The sequence below is a fragment of the Giraffa tippelskirchi genome, chromosome 4 (assembly GCF_054371585.1).
Source record: "Giraffa tippelskirchi isolate mGirTip1 chromosome 4, T2T-mGirTip1v1.2.pri, whole genome shotgun sequence".
Classification (NCBI taxonomy): Eukaryota; Metazoa; Chordata; class Mammalia; order Artiodactyla; family Giraffidae; genus Giraffa; species Giraffa tippelskirchi.
This window is the reverse complement of record NC_137278.1, coordinates 142,575,257-142,596,875: the sequence shown is the minus strand read 5'-3', so window position 1 is coordinate 142,596,875 and position 21,619 is coordinate 142,575,257. Positions and strand designations below refer to the sequence as shown.

General features: G+C 36.6%; 1 protein-coding gene across 3 annotated transcripts in view; it reads right to left on the bottom strand.

Annotated features, from left to right (window-relative positions):
* Positions 1–21,619, bottom strand: part of CPNE8 (copine 8) — a 268,048-nt gene that overhangs the window by 86,041 nt on the left and 160,388 nt on the right. For all 3 annotated transcript variants that reach the window (XM_081483375.1, XM_081483374.1, XM_081483379.1), the window contains one exon: positions 16,284–16,359. In XM_081483375.1, the coding sequence (XP_081339501.1) occupies positions 16,284–16,359 (76 nt within the window). The remainder of the gene's footprint in view (positions 1–16,283; positions 16,360–21,619) is intronic.

The window sequence follows — 21,619 nt, the reverse complement described above, 5'->3', positions numbered from 1 at the left end:
AATTTCCTTCCTTTTTCTCAGGTGGCACAGTGGCAAAGATTCTGCCTGCTAATGCAGGAGACACAAGATATATGGGTTCAATCCCTGGGTTGGGAAGATACCCTGGAATAAGAAATGGCAACCCACTCTAGTTTATTGGCAGAAAATCCCATGGACAGAGGAGCTTGGTGGGCTACAGTCCATGGGTTCATAAAGAGTTGGACAGTACTAAGCGATTGAATACACATAATACACACAGATATTTTTGATTCCATATTTATTTTTGGGTTATCTCTTCTAGTTTTATGAAAATGTAATGGGCAGTTTGATAGGGATCACATTAAATCTACAGACTGCTTTGGGTAGTTTTGACATTTTAACAATATTAATTCTTCTAATTCAAGAGCATGGGGTATCTTTCCATCTCTTTGGATCTTCTTTAATTTCCTCAATTAATGTTTTATAGTTCTCAGCATATAAGTCTTTCACCTCATTGGTCAGGTTTATTCATAGGTATTTTATTTTTATGCAATTTTGAAAGGTATACACACACAGACACACACACACACACACATATATAAAACTTTCCCTTTCTGTTATTTCATTGTTAGTGCAAAGAAATGCAACTTATTTCTAGAAGTTAATCTCATTTTTCTTTTAAGCAGCAATTTCAAGTAGCATTTTATTAGTAAAACATTTTCCTGTGGTCTAATTAGTGTTTACATGCAAAGCAATTGATTCTCACTGAGGCTGTTGTGATGGACATACACATTTTAAGCCAGAAGTTGCAGAGAAATCTTATTTCTGCATTGGGTAAACCCCTGACTCACAGAGACATAGAGGCAAAGAGTAGCTTTTTTTTTTTTTTTTTCAAGGGCTCCCCTCCCCTGTAAGTTAAATGAAGATGACAGGAGAATCCTATGTTAATTATCTCCAACACCTTAAAAACTGTTATCCAATGTGTATTTTGAAATTACAGTTATAAATGGAATTTGAAGCTAGGTAACATATGCAAAACTATCAAAGCCCTCCTTGAAACACTAGTTTGAAAAATGGCTGAATGAGACCATCAGCAGGTCATGTCCAGCTCAAAAGCCTCTGCTTCTAAGGTTGTTTTTTTCTATCTGCAATTCAATTGGCAGGGGTTGGGGGGAGGAAGGAATAGCACCTTGAAGGTTTGGACTCTGCTCTCCTTATATCAAAAGCCCTAGAAGCATGTGGAGGCTTTTAGAAGGCTGCAGGCAAATAAGAAAAAGCCACTTAAGTGGAGCAGAAACTGTTGAACTTGTACAAGACAGAGATGGGTCCAAAAGCATGGCAGGGTGACAGTGGCAGCTTTTTCCATCTACTTCCAAGATAAGGTTTTTTTTCTTTTAAATTAATTAATTAATCTTAATTGGAGGATAGTTGTTTTACAATATTGTGATGGTTTTGTGCCATACATCAACATGAATTGGCCACAGGTATACATGTGTTCCCCTCACCCTGAATCCCCCTCCCACCTCCCTACCCACGCTATCCCTCTGGGTTGTCCCAGAGCACCAGCTTTGGGTATCCTGCTTCATGTATCAAACTTGCACTGGTCATCTATTTTACATATGGTAATAAACATGTCTCAGTGCTATTTTCTTAAATTATCCCACCCTTGCCTTCTCCCACATAGTCCAAAAGTCTGTTCCGTACATCTGTGTCTCCTTTGCTGCCCTGCATGTAGGATTGTCTGTACCATCTTTCTAAATTCCATATATATATGTGTGTTAATATACAGTATAGATCTGTTTCTGACTTCACTCTGTATAATAGGTTCCAGGTTCAACCACCTCATTAGAACTGACTCAAATGCATTCCATTTTAGTGACAGTCACTCAGTTGTGTCCGACTCTTTGCGACTCCACAGACTATACAGTCCATGGAATTCTCCAGGCCAGAATACTGGAGTGGGTAGCCTTTCCCTTCTCCAGTGGATCTTCTTGACCCAGGAATCAAACAGGGTCTCCTGCATTGCAGGCAGATTTTTCACCAACTGAGCTATAAGGGAAGCCCACTCCTTTTTATAGCTGAGTAATATTCCATTATGTATATGTACCACAACTTCCTTATCCATTCACCTGCTGATGGACATCTAGGTTGCTTCCATTTCCTAGCTAATAGTGCTTCAATTAACAATGGGGTACATGCATTTCTTTCAATTCTGGCTTCCTTGGGGTGTATGCCCAGCAGTGGGATTGTTGGGTAGTATGAAAGTTCTATTACCAGTTTTTTAAGCGATCTCCACACTGTTCTCTGTAGTGGCTGTACCAGTTTGCAATCCCACCAACAGTGTGAGAGGGTTCCCCTTTCTCCATACCCTCTCCAACATTTATTGTTTGTAGACTTTTGATGATGGACATTCTGACCAGGGTGAGATGGTACCTCATTGTGGTTTTGATTTGCCTTTCTCTAATAATGAGTGATGTTGAGCATCTTTTCTTGTGTTTATTAACCATCTGTATGTCCTCTTTGGAGAAATGTCTGTTTAGGTCTTTTGCCCACTTTTTGACTGTTCATTTTTCTGGTATTGAGCTGCATGAGTTGCTTGTATATTTTCGAGATTAATTCTTTATCAGTTGCTTCATTTGCTATTATTTTCTTCCATTCTGATGGCTGTCTTTTTACCTTGCTTACAGTTTCCTTTGTCGTGCAAAACCACTGGAACAAAATAGAAAGTCCAGAGATGAATCCATGTACCTATGGACACCTTATCTTTGGCAAAGGAGGCAAAAATTTGCAATGGAGAAAAGACAGCCTCTTCAACAAGTGGTGCTGGGAAAACTGATCAACTATGTGTAAAAGACTGAAACTAGAACACTATAACACCATACACAAAAATAAACTCAAAAATGGATTAAAGACCTAAATGTAAGACCAGAAACTATAAAACTTGAAGAGGAAAACAGGCAGAACACTCTCCAAATAAATCACAGCAAGATCCTCTATGACCCACCTCCAAGAGAAATGCAAATAAAAACAAAAATAAACAGAAGTGACCTAGTTAAACTTAAAAGCTTTTGCACAATGATGGAAACTATAAGCAAGGTGAAAAGACAGCCCTCAGACTGGGAGAAAATAATAGCACCAAAACAACTGGATGTTAATCTTATATGGTGCTACTTTGCTAAATTCATGTTTTAGATCTAGCAAATTTGTATGGAGTCCTTGTGTGCCGTATTCTCAGTCACTCAGTTGTGTCTGACTCTTTGCAACCCACTGGACTATAGCACTCCAGGCTCCTATGTCCATGGAATTTTCCAGGCCAGAATAGTGGAATAGGTTGCCATTTCCTACTCTAGGGAATCTTCCTGACACAGGGATCAAACCTATGCCTTCTCCGTTGGCAGGTAGATTATTTACCACTGGGCCAGCTGGGAAGTCTCTTATATACACTATCATGTCATCTACACACAGTGACAATTTTAGCTCTTCCCTTCCAGTTTTGATATCTTTTATTTCTTTTTCTTGTCTGATTTCTCAGGTTAGAACTTCCAATACTATGCTGACTAGAAGTGGTGAGAGTGGGCATCTTTGTTTTGTTCTAGGTTAGTGAGAAGGCTTTTAGCTTTTCACCTGTATTATATTGGCTGTGAGTTTGCCATAAATGACTTTTATTATGTTGAGCTATGTTCCTTCTATTTTCACTTTGGTAAGAGTTTTTTTTTATCATAAATGAATATTGAATTTTTTAAATGCTTTTTTTTGCATCTATTGAGTTGATCATGTGGTTTTTTTCTTTTTCTATGTGCTGTATTGCATTGATTGATTTGTGCATGTTAAACCATCCTTGTGAACTTTGGAACTTTTTCTATGTGTTGTTGGATTCGATTTGCTAATAGTTTGTTGAAAATTTTTGAATCTATATTCATAAAAGACATTGACCTGTAATTTGCTTTATTGGTGCTGTCTTATCTGGTTTTGGTATAGGGTGATTGTGGCTTCACAGAATGTCTTGGGAGTGTTCACTGCTCTCTTTTGGAAGAGTCTGAAGAGAAATAGTTTTTCTTTGTGTGTGTGATCACATTTGCCTGTGAAACCATCTGGTCCTGGACTTTTGTTTATAGGGTGCTTTTTAAAGGTAGTTTTCTTTTTTAAAAAATTACACATTCTATTTCATTTCAAGTGATGGCTCTGTTCAATTATCTATTTCTGCTTGATTCAATTTTGGTGAGCTGTATCTTTCTAGAAAGTTGTTCATTTCTTCTAGGTTGTCAAATTTGTTGGTATATATTGTTCATAGTATTCTTTTATTGTTTTTTGGCTTTCTGCAGTATCAGATTTCTTATACTCTCTTTTTTAATTTCTTATTTTATTTGGATTCTTTTACTTTTCTGTTTGGTGAGCCTGGCCAGAAGCATTCAATTTTCTTTATCCTTTCAAAGTACTAGACCTTGGCTTTCTTGAATTTTTGTTTTATTTTTTAGTCTCTTTTATTTATTTCCTCCTTGGTCTTTAATATTCCCTTCTCCTGACTTTAGGTTTTGCTAGTTCTTTTTTTCTAATTCTTTTAGGTGATAGATTAGGTTGCTTGAGATTTTCTTGATTTTTGATAAAGATCTGTATTGCTATGAGCTTCTCTCCAAGAACTGCTTTTTCAGAGCCTCATAGATTTTGTTGGCTGTGTTTTGTCATTTGTTGCAAGGTATTTTTAAATTTCCTTTTGATTTTCTCTTTAATCCATTCATTTTTTGGTAGCTTGTCCTTTAGTCTCCATGTAATCTTTTTTTTTTTTTCATATCTTTTCCTGTGGTTGATTTCTAGTTTTATGCTCTTGTGGTCAGAGAATATGCTTGAAATAATTGCTATACTCTTAAATTTGTTGAGGTTTGTTGTGCCCCAATATGTGGTCCATCCTAGAGAATGTTTGATGTGCACTTGACAAGAATGTGTATTATGATTTTTTTATGTAACATCTTGAAAATACCAGTTAACTCTAACTGCTCTATTGCATCATTCAGGATCTCTGTTGCTTATTGATTTTCTGTCCAGAAGATCCTTCCATTGATGTGAGTGGGGTGTTAAAGTCTCCTACTGTTACTACAATCCTGTTGATTTCTCCATTTATGCTTGTTAGTATTTATTTTATGTATTTGGGTGCTTCTATAGTAGATGCATATATGCTGATGACTGTAAAATCCTTTTTGCGTATTGACTCTTTTTTCATTAAGTATCTTCTTTTTATATCTTCTTCTATATAACTTTTTACCTTATTTATATAGTCTTTGCTTTACAGTCTATTTCATCTGATATGAGTATTGCAACTGCCACTTTCTTTTCATTTCCATTTGCATAAAATATTTTTCCAGCCCCTCACTTTTTATTTTTAATTGGAAGATAACTGCTTTACAATGTTGTGTTGGTTTCTGCTGTACAAAAATACAAATCAGCCATGAGTATATATATTCTCTCCCTCTTGAGCCTCCCTCTCACCCCCTCATCTGATCCCTCTAGGTTGTCACAGAGCAGCAGCCTGAGTTACAGAGCAGCTTCTCATTACTTGTTTTACACATGGTGGTGTGTACATGTCAATGGTACTATCTCAATTCATCTCACCTTCTCCTTCCCCCACTGTGTCCACAAGACTGTCTTCTACATCTTTGTCTCTAGAAATGCCCTGCAAATAGGTTCACCAGCACCATTTTTCTAGATTCCATATATCTGCATTAGCATATGATATCTGTTTTCTCTTTCTGACTTACTTCACTGTATATCAGACTCGAAGTTCATCAACCTCATTTCAATGGACTCAAATTCATTTATTTTTATGGCTGAGTAATATTCCATTGTATATATGTGCTACAACTTCTTTATCAATTCATCTGTCAATGGACATCTATATTGCTTCCATATCCTGGTGATTGTAAGAGTGCAAAATGAACAATGGAGCACATAGGTCTTTTTGAATTATGGTTTTCTCAGGATATATGCCCAGAAGTGGGATTGCTGGGTCATATAGTAGTTTTATTCCTAGTTTTTGAAGGAATCTCCTACTGTTTTCCATTGTGGTTGTATCAGTGTACATTCTCACCAACAGTGAAAGAGGACTCCATTTTCTCCACACTTTCTTCAGCATTTATAGTTTGTAGATTTTTTAATGATGGCCATTCTGACCAGTGTGAAGTGATAACTCACTGTAGTTTTGACTTGCATTTATCTAATAGTGAGCAATACTGAGCAGTTTTTCATATGTTTGGTGGCCACCTGTGTGTCTTCTTTGCAGAAATGTCTGTTTAGGTCTTCTACCCATTTTCTGATTGTTTTTCTTTCTTTTTTTTTTTCTGAAATTGAGCTGCATAAGCTGCAACAAAAAGAATAAAATAACTAGGGATAAACCTACTTAAAAAGAGAAAAGATCTGTTGCAGAAAACTGTAAGATGCTGATGAAAGAAATCAAAGACAACACAGACAGATGAAGAGATACAGCCTGTTCTAGGATCACAAGAATCAATACTGTGAAAATAACTATACTACCCAAAGCAATCTACAGAGTCAATGCTGCTGCTGCTAAGTCGCTTCAGTCGTGTCCGACTCTGTGCGACCCCATGGACGGCAGCTCACCAGGCTCCGCCATCCCTAGGATTCTCCAGGCAAGAATACTGGAGTGCGTTGCCATTTCCTTCTCCAGTGCATGAAAGGGAAAAGTGAAAGTGAAGTTGCTCAGTTGTGTCCGACTCGTAGCGACCCCATGGACTGTAGCCTACGAGGCTCCTCCATCCATGGGATTTTCTAGGCAAGAGTACTGGAGTGGGGTGCCATTGCCTTCTCCAACAGAGTCAATGCAAGCCTCATCAAATTACCAACAGCATTCTTCACAGAACTAGAATGAAAATTATATAGTTTGTGCAGAAATACAAAAGACCCTGAACAGACAAAGAATACTTGAGAAAGAAAAATGAAGCTGGATCAGTCAAACTTTCTGATTTCATACTATACTACAAAGCTACAGTCAAGAGTGTATGGTGCTGGCACAAAAACAGAAATATAGACCAAAGGAAGAACATAGAAAGCCCAGAGATGAACCTGTGCACCTATTGGCATCTTTGACAAAGGAGGCAAGAATATACAATAGAGAAAAGATAGCCTCTTTAGTAAGTGGTGCTGGGAATACTGGATAGCTACATGTATAAGAATAAGATTAGAACACTTCTTAATAGCATACATAAAAAGAAATTCAAAATAGAATAAAGACCTAAATATAAGGCCAGAAACAATGAAACTTTTAGAGGAACACTAAAAGATAGATAGAACACTCTATGACATAAATCACAGCAAGATCTTCTTTGACCTACCTTCTAGAGTAATGAAAATGAAAACAAAAGTAAACAAATGGATCATAATTAAACTTAAAAGCTTTTGCACAGCAAAAGAAACTATGAACAAGGTGGAAAGACAACCCTCAGAATGGGAGAAAATAACTGCAAAGGAAGCAACTGATAAATGATTAATCTCCAAAATATACAAGCATTCCATCCCCTCACTTTCAATCTATGTACGTCTTTTGCCCTTAAGTGGGTCTTTTATAGACAGCATGTTGTAATCTCGTTGTGCCTGACTCTTTTGTGACCTCATGGACTGTAGCTCACCAGATTCCTCTGCCCATGGGATTGCCCAGGCAAGAATTCTCAAGTGGGTTGCAATTTTCTTCTCCAGAGGACCTTCCTGACCCAAGGATTGAAGCTGTCTCTTCTTCATTGCAGGGGGATTCCTTACTGCTGATCCATCAGGGAAGTCCACAATGGGGTATTACTCAGTCATAAAAAGGAATGAAAGAGTGTCTTTTGCAGAGACATGGATGCAGCTAGAGGTTGTCATACAGAGTGTAGTAAGTCAGAAAGAGAAGAACAAATATCGCATGATATGGCTTATATGTGGAATCTCGAAAAATGGTAGAGATGAACTTATTTGCAAAGCAGAAATAGAGTTACGGATGTAGAGATCAAACATATGGTTACCAAGGGAAGAAAAGGGGATTGGTGAATTGGGAAATTGGGACTGAAATATCTACACTACTATGTATAAAATAGACAACTAATAAGAACTTCTTGTTTAGCACAGGGATCTCTACTCATTGCTCTGCTGTGATTTAAATCAGAAGGAAATCTAAAAGAGTGGATAAATGTATTTGTGTGATTGATTTACTTTACTTTATAGCAAGAAACTAACAGCATTTGAAAGGAACTATGGTTGGATGGCATCACTGACTCAATGGACATGAGTTTGAGTAAGCTCTGGGAGTTGGTGATGAACAAAGAAGCCTGCTACAGTCCATGGGGTCACAACGAGTCAGACACGACTGAGAGACTGAACTGATACGCCAATAAATATTAATAAAAACAAAACATTTTATTGAGACTGTGAATAAGAAGGGTGTCTACTCAGTGGTAAAGAATTTGTCTGCAATGCAGAGATGTGGTTTCTATCCCTGGGTTGGGAAGATCTTCTTGAGAAAGACTGGGCAACCCATTCAAAAATTCTGCCTGGGAAACCACATGGACAGAGGAGTGTGGCAGGCTACAGTCCATGGGGTGGCAAAGAGTTCATCATGACTAAGTAACTAACTTTGCCCAATTACTGATAAGCAAATATTTATTGACCTATTAAACCTTGCTTTCTGATTGATTTTTTGTTTTTTCCTTGTTTCTTTCTTTCTGTGGTTTGGTGATTTATTTTATGCTTGTGTTCTCTTGATTTTTTGTGAATCTATTGTATGTTTTTGATTTGTGGTTTCCCTATTTTTCAAGTATGTTAACACCTTCCTATATCTGATAGCAATATAGGCTAAAACACACTGTAAAAAAAAAAGAATCTGCATTTTCTTACTCTTTCCTTATATTTTATGATTTTGATGTTGTTTTTTACACCTTTATCTTTATCCTTGTGCTGTTCTTTGTGATTATCATTGATTTCAAAAATACAGTTTTTTTTTTTTTTTTTACTCTATCTCTGTTTGATCTGTGTACTGGCTAATTTAAGTGATTTACTTTCAAATTATGATTTTCTTCTTCCCATATCTTCTTGCTTCTTTTCCACTTACAGGAGATGTTTCAATATTTATTGTAGGATAGATTTAGTGTTGCCATATTTTTTTTAGCTCTTACTTGTCTGAGAAATTCTTTGTTTCTCCTCCTTTTCTAAATGATAAACATTTGGATAGAGTATTCTAGGTTGCAGATTTTCCCTTTCAAGAGTTTAAATATATTCTGCCACTCCCTTCTGGTCTGCAGTGTTTCTGTAGAGAAATCAGCTGATAGCCTCCTGGGAATTTCCTTGCAATGAACTCTTTGTTTTTCTCTTGCTGCCCTTAGAATCCTCTCTTTAATATTTGACACTTAACATGTCTTAGGGTAGGTCTGTTTGGGTTCGTCTTGTTTAGAACCCTCTGTGCTTCCTTTATCTGAATATATGTTTCCTTGATTACATTTGGGAAGTTTTCAGCCACAATTTTTTCAAATACATTTTCAGTCCTCCTTTCTCTTTCTTCTCCTTCTAGAACCTTGATTATGTTTAGACTGGCACACTTTATAGTATCCCATAGGTCTCTTATATTGCTTTCAATTTTTTTTCCCATTTGGCTTTCTGTCTGCTATTCTGATTGGTTACTGTCCATTATTCTATCTTTCATATCACTTATTCTTTCTTCTGCATTATTCATTTTGCTTTTTTAGCTCAGTTTTCATCTCAGCAAATGAATATTCTGAGTTTTCTTGGCTCCTCCTTATAGTTTCTAGTCCTTTTTACTGTAATCTGCATTTCTGTCGATATTCTTTCCTAATGTCTTCAGTATTTTCATTACCTCCATTTGGAACTAAGTGTCTGTTAGATTCAAATGGTCTGTTTCATTGTTTGTTCCTTCAGGGGAATTCTCTTGGTCTATTAACTGAGAGTGGTTCCTCTACTTTGTCATTTTGCTTATATTTCTCTTGTGAGTTTAGCAGAAACAATCATCTACTGTAGTCTTAAAGGCTATTTATATGCAGGAGCTTCTCAGTGTAGCTTGAATGATTTAATGTTTTTTTGGTATGAAGGCTATTTTTGGTTTGGATGCTTGCTGTCTCTTTCCTTAGTGAGTGCTGGCCATTATCCCCTTGATAAGGGGTGTACAGGTGCACAGCTCAAGCACGCTCCCAGAAAGAGAGAAGCAGTGGTTAGCTCCTAGTCACAGACCCTCACCAGCAGTCTGATCCTATCTCTGGAGTCTGAGATGATAGCAGTAGCTGGTACCTACCCCTGGAGCTTGTTTTGGTGGTGCCTTGCCACCTCAGAGTGAGTGCAGAAAAAGAAGCTCCTGTGGTGGGTCCACCCCTCTCCTCCCACACCTGCCCAACAATATTGCCCTCCCTCCCTGCTGGGCCCAGGCCTCCTCTCACACCACACCCTAGCCCCCTCAGGCTATCTCCATGCAGCCAACCCCAGTCCTCTTCCTTGGGTCTGACCTCCAAAGCACAAGCCCCTCAGTACTTCAGTAATGAGTACCTCAAGCTTGGGAGTGCTGGGCAGCACTGACTGTGCAAGTCTTTCTCTGCTTTGGCCTCATTGAACCAGTTACTATACTCTCCTCTGAGGCTCCAAAGCTCCCTCTCTGTCCCTGCTGACCTGCCTGCCAGTGAACGGAGAAAAATTTTCCCTTTCACAGCTTCATGTAGAAAAATTTTCCCTTTCACAGCTCCTTCCCAAGGACACAGGTCCCATCTTGATTCCTTTCTCCCCCTCTCCTTTTTTTTTTCTTAAAGTTTTTTCTTTTGCCCTGCCCAGAGATTTTCTTGCCTTTTTGGAAGTTGGGGGTCTTCTGCCCATGTTCAATAGATGTTCTATGAGAACTCTTCCATTTGCAGATGTATTTTTTTTATGTATTTATAGGAGAAAATGAGCTCCATATCCTATTCTTCCACCATCTTGATCTAGTGTCAAATAGGAGGGCTTTCAAAAGCTCAGGCATATTACTGGGGATCTAGAAGGCCACGTGCCTGTGTAGAACTGTGTGAATGGCCAAGGAATACCTTGAGGAAACCATAATTCTTCATCTATGGCTGACTCTGAGTCTCTGTTTAAGCATCAAGTGAAAGCCAAGGCAGAATATTACACTTGGAACATATAAGAAGTGTACCAACATACACAAATCTCAGTCAAATGATGTGCTGACCACTAGTTAACAAGGCACAGACTGCAGTGACCCACACAGAAAAGAAAAAGAGCCTTTACAGAATTACTCCGAGAAAGTCACTAAACCCATAAACAGCAACAACAGCAACCTCTGGAAAAAGCAGAGGATCTGATTTCCAGTGTAACTATATTATATTTTAAAAAATTTCCAGCATTCAACAACAACCAAAATTATAAGATATGCAAAGAAACAAGAAAGTATGGTCCATACATAGAAAAAAGCAATCAATAGACTATATCTTTGGTAACTTGTAGATATGGAATTTATTTAATAAATTCTACAAATCAGTCACTATTAATACATTTACAAAATAAAGAATAAATAAAGTGTAAAATAAACCATGAAATAACATTTCACCAAACAGAAAAATCAATAAGATCAAAATTATTAAAAAGAACCAAATAGAAATTCTCAACTTTAAAAGTACAGTAACAAATGAAAAATTTGCTAGAGGGACTTAATAGAACATTTGAGTTGGCATAAGAAATAATAAGTGATCTTGAAGGTGGGTCAACTGAGATTTTCTAGTATAAGAAACAAAAATGAAAAATAAGAGACATGTGGGATATGATCAAACATAAAAACATAGATAGATAGATAGATAGAAAGTACTGGGAGTACCAGAAGGAAAAGAGAGAAAGAAAGGGGCAAAAGACTATCTGAAGGAATAGTGATTGCAAATTTCCCTAGTTGCCTCAACAAAACTGAATCCCCTTACATGTGTGCAAAAAATGAAGTTTCCAATGTATATAGGACCAAGATCTATATATATGTTACATATAACCTACAAATTTCTTCCAGATATTATTCAGACTAATCTCTTCTACTGATAACATACAGAATAAGACCACATTGTTACCTGAAATTATGGCACAAATATTCATGCAGGGTATTTAATAAGGAACAATTGTTACTAAGCTTCTTTGTCATTAGATATGACACAAATCTCATTAAGCAAACTTTGTTGGATAAGAGAGACCCAAAGAGAAGAATACATTTTAAAGATAAGGCAATTCAATGTAATTGATCTCTGGAGCATTATTACTGAACACAGGCAGTACCTGTGTTCTAAGTACAAAAGGACGAATATGCTTGCGCTGTTCCTCTTCAACCTTGCGGGTATGGAGAAAGAACAGATATCTATATAAGTACAACCTGTCATATTAATTTCACTGTCTGTTTCAAGCCTTAATATGGGTTTCTAAAAGACTCAGATAGAAAAATTGCTCCATTACTCCAACTTTGTCTTTGCCTGGGAAGGTTTCTTGGGATAAATTTGCTGCACTCCCCTCTAGATATCTCATTGTGTGCTAGCTATATATAGCACCTATCAAGGTAATGTAAACATATTTTATGTGTGTTTCTCCCATTAGACAGTGACGTTTTTATTTATCTCTCCATCCTTTGGGTCTAATATAGAGTGCAGAATATAGAAGTCAAGTGATAAATATCTTATTCATAAACTAATAAACGAATGAATGTGTGAAATACAACTGCTTTAGCCTAGTAACGCAACAGGAGGAGATTTCTCTAGAGGAGAAACATTCATGGCTGAGAGTGAAACAGCTGATCCGTGGCAGCCTAAATGGGATGAGATTCAGACACTCCTTGCCACAGCCATACATACCCCAGACAGGGACGCTGGTCCCCTGGAAGGCGCAGCGGCTGGGAGCTGGAGTTTAGGGATTGTGGAACACTCCCAGTGCAAAGGCTGCTGTTGACTGTGGAGAGACTGTGAGGGGATGTGAGGGAGGAGATTGTGGTGGGAAATGCCAGAGGAGGAATGCTAGACAGTCATGGAAGCAAGGCGATACTGCTGAGTCATGTGTAGGGGGTGGAGCCATCACCATAGCCTCTCGCTCCCCACACACCAGCATCAGCAGCTGAATGATAGAGAGGTTGGCCCATTAAACGATTGATGCACTGAACTACAGTGTAGGACCCCACCCAGGATGCTCCTTTAAGTGATTGATATGCAAATTACAGAGTAGGACCCCACCCAGGGTGCCCCTTTAAGTGCCTGATGTGCCGATCTACAGGGTAGGACCCCCGCCGGGGTGGGGGGTGGGGGGTGTCCCTCTATGTACCTGATGCACCGAACACAGAGAAGGACCCCAGGCAAGGGAGCCCTCTAAGCGCCTGAATGGGCAGAGCTATGGAGAAAGACTGGCCAAAGAGGCCTTCTAATCGCCAACTACAAAAGGCTTATAAAAAAAGACTCTGATAGGGCCATAACTCCTGCGGCAGAGGCAGTCCAGTCTCTGCACACTTGGCACCACCAGGGTCCCCGCAAGCCAAGCAGCTATGCCATCTTCATGCTCAACTCTCACTGGGGCAGAGCTGCCACAGGCAAAAAGTCTTGTGCCTATGCATGCAGGGTCGCTTTGGTTATGTCCGACATTTTGCAACCTGTAGACTGTGTCCTGCTAGCTTTCTCCATCAGGGAGGCGGTTCTCCAGGCAAGAATACTGGAATTGTATTGGCCAATACTGGTTGCCATACCCTTCTAGAGCACTATATTTCCTACTGCCCTAGCCACCAACTCCCCTGAGTACCTGGTGCTGCCAGAACCCCTGAAACCCAAGCAGCTGCACCACCTCCATACCTGGCCCTCACAGGGGCAAACCCAAGCCTTCCAGGGCAGCCTCAGGAGCAAATCCCAGTAGACGACCTACATGTAGAGGTGGAACTAAAACTACAAATGAAACCCAGGGGCAGTATGGCTAAGGCGGCTGCTGCTGCTAAGTCGCTTCAGTCGTGTCCGACTCTGTGAGACACAATAGACGGCCGCCGCCGTCCCTGGGATTCTCCAGGCAAGAACACTGGAGTGGGTTGCCATTTCCTCCTCCAATGCATGAAAGTGGAAAGTGAAAGTGAAGTCGCTCAGTCATGTCCGACTCTTCGCGACCCCATGGACTGCAGCCTATCAGGCTCCTCCGTCCATGGGATTTTCCAGGCAAGAGTACTGGAGTGGGGTGCCAGTGCCTTCTCCGTGTGGCTAAGGAAGAAGACCCAAAACCTTCCCACCAGATGTACAAGCTGCAGATTAAATCCACATGGTCAACCAGGAATCAATAGCAGAATATCTGAAGCAGAAGAACAAATCAGTGAGCTGGAAGATAAAATGGTGGAAATAACTTCTGAAGAGCAGAATAAAGTAAAAAGAATGAAAAGAACTGAGGACAGTCTCAGAGACCTCTGGGACAATATCAAATTCACCATCATTCAAATTATAGGGGTCCCAGAAGAAGAAGAGAAAAAGAAAGGGTATGAGAAAATTTTTGAAGAGATTATAGTTGAAAATTTCCCCAACATGGTAAAGGAAATAGTCAATTGAGTCCAAGAGGCACAAAGAGTCCCATATAGGATAAACCCAAGGAGAAACATGCCAAGACACACAGTAATCAAAAAAACAAAGACTAAATACAAAGAAAGAATATTAAAAGCAGGAAGGGAGAAGCAACAAGTAACATACAAGGGAAACCCAATACACTTAACAGCTGATCTTTCAGCAGAAACTCTGCAGGACTGAAGGGAATGGCAGGATATATTTAAAGTATTGAAAGGGAAAAATCTACAGCCAAGGTTACTGTACCTGGCAAGGATCTTATTCAAAATTGATGGAGAAATAAAAAGCTTTTCAGACAAGCAAAAGTTAAGAGAATTCAGTATCACCAAACCAGCTTTACAACAAATGTTAAAGGGACTTATATAGTCAAAAAATACAAGAGAAGAAAAAAGATCTACAAAATCAACCCCAAATAATTAAGAAAATGGCAATAGAAACATATATATATCAATAATTACTTTAAATGTAAATGGATTAAATGTTCCAACCAAAAGACACAGATTGGCTGAAGGGATACAAAAACAAGACCCATATATATGCTGTCTACAAGAAACCCACTTCAGACCTAGGATGCTCAACATTGCTCTTTATTAGAGATATACAATGAGATATCACCTCACACTGGTCAGAATGGCCATCATCAAAAAGTCTTCAAACAATAAATGTTGGAGAGGGTGTGGATAAAAGGGAATGCTCTTATGGAAATGTAAATTGATACAACCACTATGGAAGATGGTATGGAGAGTCCTTAAAAAACTAGTAATAAAACCACCATAGGACCCAGCAATCCCACTCCTAGGCATATACTCTGAGGAAACCAAAATTGAAGAAGACACATGTATCCCATTGTTCATTGCAGCACTATGTACAATAGCTAGAACATGGAAGCAACCTAGATGTCCACCAACAGACGAATGGATAAAGAAGTTGTGGTACATATACACAATGGAATATTATTCAGCCATAAAAAGGAACCCATTTGAGTCAGTTCTAATGAGGTGGATGAACCTAGAACCTATTATACAGAGTGAAGTAAGTCAGAAATAGAAAGATAAATATTGTATTATAATGCATATATATGGAATGTAGAAAAATGGTACTGAAGAATTTATTTACAGGGCAACAGTGGAGAAAGAGACATAGAGAATAGACTTATGGACATGGGGAGAGGGGAGGAGAGGGTTAGCTGTATGGACAGAGTAACATGGAAACTTATATTACCATATGTAGAATAGATAACCAACAGGAATTTGCTGTATGGCTCAGGAAACTCAAACAGGGACTCTGTATCAACCTAGAGGGGTGGGATGGGGAGGGAGATGGGAGGGAGGTTCAAAAGGGAGGGGATAATATGTATACCTATGGCTGATTCATGTTGAGGTTTGACAGAAAACAATAAAGTTCTGTAAAGCAATTATCCTTCAATAAAAAATAAATTAATTTCAAAAAAAGGATTGAGGAGAATGTTAGTAGTAAGGCAAAACATAAAGGCTGAAGCTCAAGGAAACATAAACATATCCATATTGGATGTTTTTTAAATAAGAAAATGTTTCATAGGCAAGAATTTTAAATCAACAAAGTAGATTCAAATGACCATGTGATTTGAAGAGAAACATTATTTAATCTCAAAAACCAATCTTCTCAATAAGTTTAAAGATTCTTCTTTATATTGGTAACCTTTGGCAATTATCTTTTGTAAAAATCTATATTTTAAAAGCATAAATGTACTTATTCCAGAAAAACATAAAGTAAAATTCCTCTTACCTCATATACATTGAACTGTGATTGCCCTCTAGAAAGTTCCCTATAGCTTGTTGTAAATTCTCCAATGAAATCATGACTATAATTAAGGAGAAAAAGACATATAGTATTAGCTTTCAGACATTTGTTAATTATATCTTAAAATTTTAAATATATATTCCTATCATGAAAAAATTCTTGATATTACTATGAAAATATAATAATATGATAATTTAAAACACACTGATACTTTGTTATGTATATGCCCAATTACATTTTGTTAGTATTCAAAAATATTTCATTTATCCCACCAATGTTAATATTTCAAATAGGTTTATTAGTGTCAATAACACATATTTCAAAAGCATTTCATCTATGCTATCCAAATGATTAACTATTAAATTGGATGAAATTTTAAGACACACAAGTTTTATTACCATACATATCAATAATCACAAATATACAAAATCTTCAAACCTTCCAATGACCAGTATGTAATAGATCACTATTTTTAAAAGGGAATCCCACGTTGACATGGAAATGTTAGGTAGGTAGAATAGGAAAAATGAGTCCAGAATGGCAGTGGCTAAAAGACAAGGAAGGGAAAAGTCGGCAAAAATAGAACAAAGGAAGGTCTGAGGACCAGGGTGAGGAGCTCAGGTTAAACAAACAGGACTTCTGGCTAGCCCAGTTTACATAGAGCAGGCCCAGGGGGAGGAGAAAAAACATATAACAAGAGGAGCAAAAATTGGGCTGGGAGTCTCTTTTCTCTTCGTATCTTTTGGGTTGGCATGTCCTCACATCTTGAGGATGTATTTTCCTTTACTTTCTAAATAAAACTGAGCTGTAACACTGGTCCATCTGAGGGTTGTAACACTGGTCCATCGCTTCAAGTTTTTGTTGTGAGGAGACAGAACCGAGGAAATTACACACTCCCCCATCAGAAAATAGTCACTAAGTTTTATACTAATAATTTTAAAGTACTTTGATAATACCAAGCATGGTTATTCTGAACTTTAACCATAAAGCAATCATCACTGCCTTCTCAGAAAGTAGAATTTCTACAAGTGCCTTCTCAATTTAGACATGGAAGGTTAAAGATTGAGAAAGCATATGTTTGTTTTCACTATAAAATACTTCACAATGTAAATAATGAGCTCGATTTATGCAACTGTAAAACAAGTGTTATGCATTCAGCAGATTAGAGAGGATTTGTAGGTTTGCAAAGAGTCAGACACAACTGAGCAACTAACACACACACACACTAATTTTATGGTCCAAACTAGGTTGAACACACACAGAACACACACTGAGACATAAACATAAAATGCTGGTATTTGGTTCAATGCTGAAACGTAATACTTTAGAGGAGGAAGATAAAAGATTGTAGGAGCTGAATTAGTATAACAAAAAGGGGTATTGCTGTTGTTATTTGTATGATAGAATTTAAGCTTGGCCCATTTGCTTGCAAATATGAGGTGTTACCATAAAAACAGATATTTCCCCCAAACTCCAGGCAGGTTTTTGCTTGACTCTGAGTCAATAAAATTCATAGATCTGATAACCAGTAACAAGCAATAAACAAATTGTGGCTAGCCAACCACAATTGATTTCTAAAGTTGTGGTTTCAAAGAAAAAAACTAGTTGTCATTAATTTAAGTAGTGTTTTTGCAATAATGTTTTTAAAATTAAGATATAAGATACAACTCATTTGGATATCCAGTTTCCCAGTTCTCCCATATTTTAAAGATCTTGTACATTTTTGACAATAATTTATATAGGGCAATTCTCTTTATCCCAGTATCGCATTGACCTCTTCTACAGTTAAGTTTTAAAAGCAGATATACACACATGAAATTAGTAAATGAAAAGAGGATTGAAGACCGTAATTAAAATATATCTGTATTTGTGAATCCAAAACCCCTAGCATTCTCTCTTACAATTTATATGGGGAAAATTACAAAATGGTAATTTCATGCTACATATTTCTTATAAGTAAAATAAATCTCTTTGAGTTTCAGAAGTGCAAGCTTATAACCATGATATCTTTTATAGAAATCTCTGAGACTCTGCTTAGAATCTATTCTCTCCATTGTTATGTGTGTTTTGATATCTTAAGTAAAGGTCAGCAAGAAAAGGTTCTATTAAAGCACTTCAAACACAATACTTTTATGTTGGTTAAGTGTGGACAAGCTACATATACCAGAGCTCACCACTCTAGTCATAAACACAAGGCAGTGAGTGGCGATAGCAATATAATAGTCAAGCCTAGACATAAGGTGCTTTGTCTCAAAAATACATCTCAAGAATCTAGGTGGATAAGTGAATAATTCTCAGGTCAGTTTTGTTACAGATCTCTTGAAATGAATGAGAATATTTAGTTTCCTTTGTGAACTTCTGTAATTCAAATACTGTATATTAAATCATAAGTAATTACTTTAAAAATGTATTGAAGGTGCTCTTCAATGATTTATTCTTATCTTTTCCCCTATCATCAATTATTACTAGATTTTACTAAGATTAAAAGAAAGAAAAGTAATTTATTTTAATATTTTATCTGTTCACAGCTGTCAATACTAAAATATTGAAACAATTCTCACTACACAGAGGAATATGATGAAAAGTACTCTGATAATAAGTTACAACTAACAATTTCCTTGAGATTCAATAATACTGCTTTGATATTTCTTGTTAGTTTAGTTCTAACTAAAATAATTATTCTGTGTTATAAGTCTCAAAGCTCTCGCATTTACAAAATAAAGTTTACTCCAGGTGGTTGATCTGATTTGTGTCCATTTACATTTCTAATTTTTTTCAAATTTTTTTATAATTGAAATATGTTATTTAAAATCTGAAAGAAATAAACAGATATTGAGAACAAATTGATTAATATTATAGGTAGTAAGTCGGCTCTCAAAATGCCTAGAGTAAGCTGATTGAATTTTTGAATATTATAATTATTTCTATACTCTATTAATAGTGGAAAATGAGTATTTTGCATATTTATATTTACATCTGAAACTTGTAAGACAGCCCCTACTTAACAGTGTCCATCTTTCCCATTTTTAACATCTTCTTTCACTTATCTTTTACCCTACTGCTTAACTATTATCTCCTCTAAGAAATCTTTTCTCCTTTATGTGCTTTCTCTTTGTTTTTAAAAACAATTCTATCATCACACCTCCTATATTGTATAATAGCTGTTGTTTATATTTCTCCCCTTTTAGTTTTTATAACATACTCAAAGGTAGTAAAGCTGAATCACTTTCCCTGGTGGTCTTGTAGCTAAGACTTTCTGTTCCCAGTATAGGGGGCCCTGGTTTGATCCCTGGTTGAGGAATTAGATCACACATGCCACAAAGATTCCAGTGTCACAACTAAAGATCCCACATGTTGCAAATACAAAAAAAAAGATCCCAAATGCCACAATGAAGATCAAGGATCCCAACACAGCCAAATAAATAAAAAGAAAAGGAAAGATGTTAATTTCATCTCCATATTCTCAGTATCTACTTCAGTGCCTGGTAACCAATAGGCATTATTGAATGCTGCAAATATATTCAAATTAATATCACAATTATGCTGTAATCTTACTTTACCAGTAATATTAACAATTTTGCTTCACATGAATTACCTTTAGTACAAAAGAATGGGACAAGTGTTAAGCATATTAGCCACTCCTACTCTATTCCTTTGAAACAACTCTCTCTGAGGGTAATGCTGATAACTGTTATTTTCCCATAAAAATGCACCCACATTATCACACAAAAGATATAACAAAAGAGACAGAATATTGCCTTTTCTAGGCATTTCCAATGGTTTTCCTGAAGGTCATCCTGCTGTAGGCACCATGGATGATGCCTATTTTCCTTGCAATCATTAAATTAACATTGCATATGTGTACAAACAGCAAATATATACTGAATCTATCTTATCCTTTTTTCTATCATCATATTGTCTTGAGTAAGTTACTTTGGGATCTTTATGTATTCATCTAAAAATTGGAGGCAATGCTTATTTACTATTTTGAAAATTAACCTAGATAATTCATTTGAATTTTTTCTGTAAAAGTCATATAATTCCTTATACAAGTCATTACTAAAATACATTTTTTTTCTGATTTTTAAGTGATATGACTCTAGATACCTATATGTGTCTTAAAGAAGCTTTAATCAAAATAATACCTGAAGATGTAACAGGCTTATGAGTTGATATTTGGAAGCCAGTATTATAAGATCTCTATTCATATCTTCAATTATTGAGGTACACATTTTTAAGAGTGCTTTTTTAAAATTTCCTCAGGAAATATTTATTAAGCATCTACTATGTATCTACCATGTATTAGATGTTGAGATGTATTAGATGATAAGATGAAGCATAAGACAGATCCAGACTGACAACATGTTTGCTATCTAAATGGGGGATAAGTTTCCTTTTTTTTTCTTTTTTAAGGTTCCTTGTTAATTATGCAAAAGTGCACCACAATTTCTCAATAGCTACATTTAAGAATAAGTTATATTATTTTTACTGTAGGAGAAGAGCAGCAGTTTTTTTTTTCCAGAGGTGACTGAAGTCAAGACATTAATTCTATAATTGTAGGTAAAATGTATCATACGAATTTTGATTTCCCATGATCATCACAAAAATCCAGCTAACAATGTACCAGTTGTCCTTGATTTTGCTTTTATTTCTTTCCTTTTTTCCAGACAAAACTTTTGACTTTAACATAACTTTTCAGCATTTAGGAATGTTTTTATTCATGCCATAACACTACCCTTCCTTTATTCTTAAAATGTCAATAAAATCAAGTCTTTTTTATCCTTGTAATTTCCTTAAGTCCTGACAGAAAAGTTAGTTTCCTTTAAAAAGTCCATAAATATGGTTTTAAATACTATTCAATTATGAGTTGGTCTAAATTTAAATTTATAGAACTATCATGGTTCTTTACTTCCCTGAAGTAATAGAGACTGTAAGCACATTCTGAAAAACTAATTTTTTTTCCTGGTTTGCTTTTACTGGTAGAAATTATCATATATAACATATAAATGAATGTGTTTAATGCAGAAGTTATCGTTTATCTCTATTTTTACTGAAATTTTAAGTAATTTCAAAAAGTTTACATTTTCTTTGCCCCTATGTAGATTACAACTACATTTCTGAGCCTCCAAGAAAGAAAGTGATATAATTACTCTCAAATGTTAACAATTCACAGGAGAAATAGACTAATTTTATCAGTCTGACTCACACCTTTTCCTTAATTCATTTCTAATACAGACAGAATTTTTAAAAGATATAAATACTGTATATATATATATATACATACATTTAAAAGACATAAGCTAAAAGTGTTTAGTCAGTAG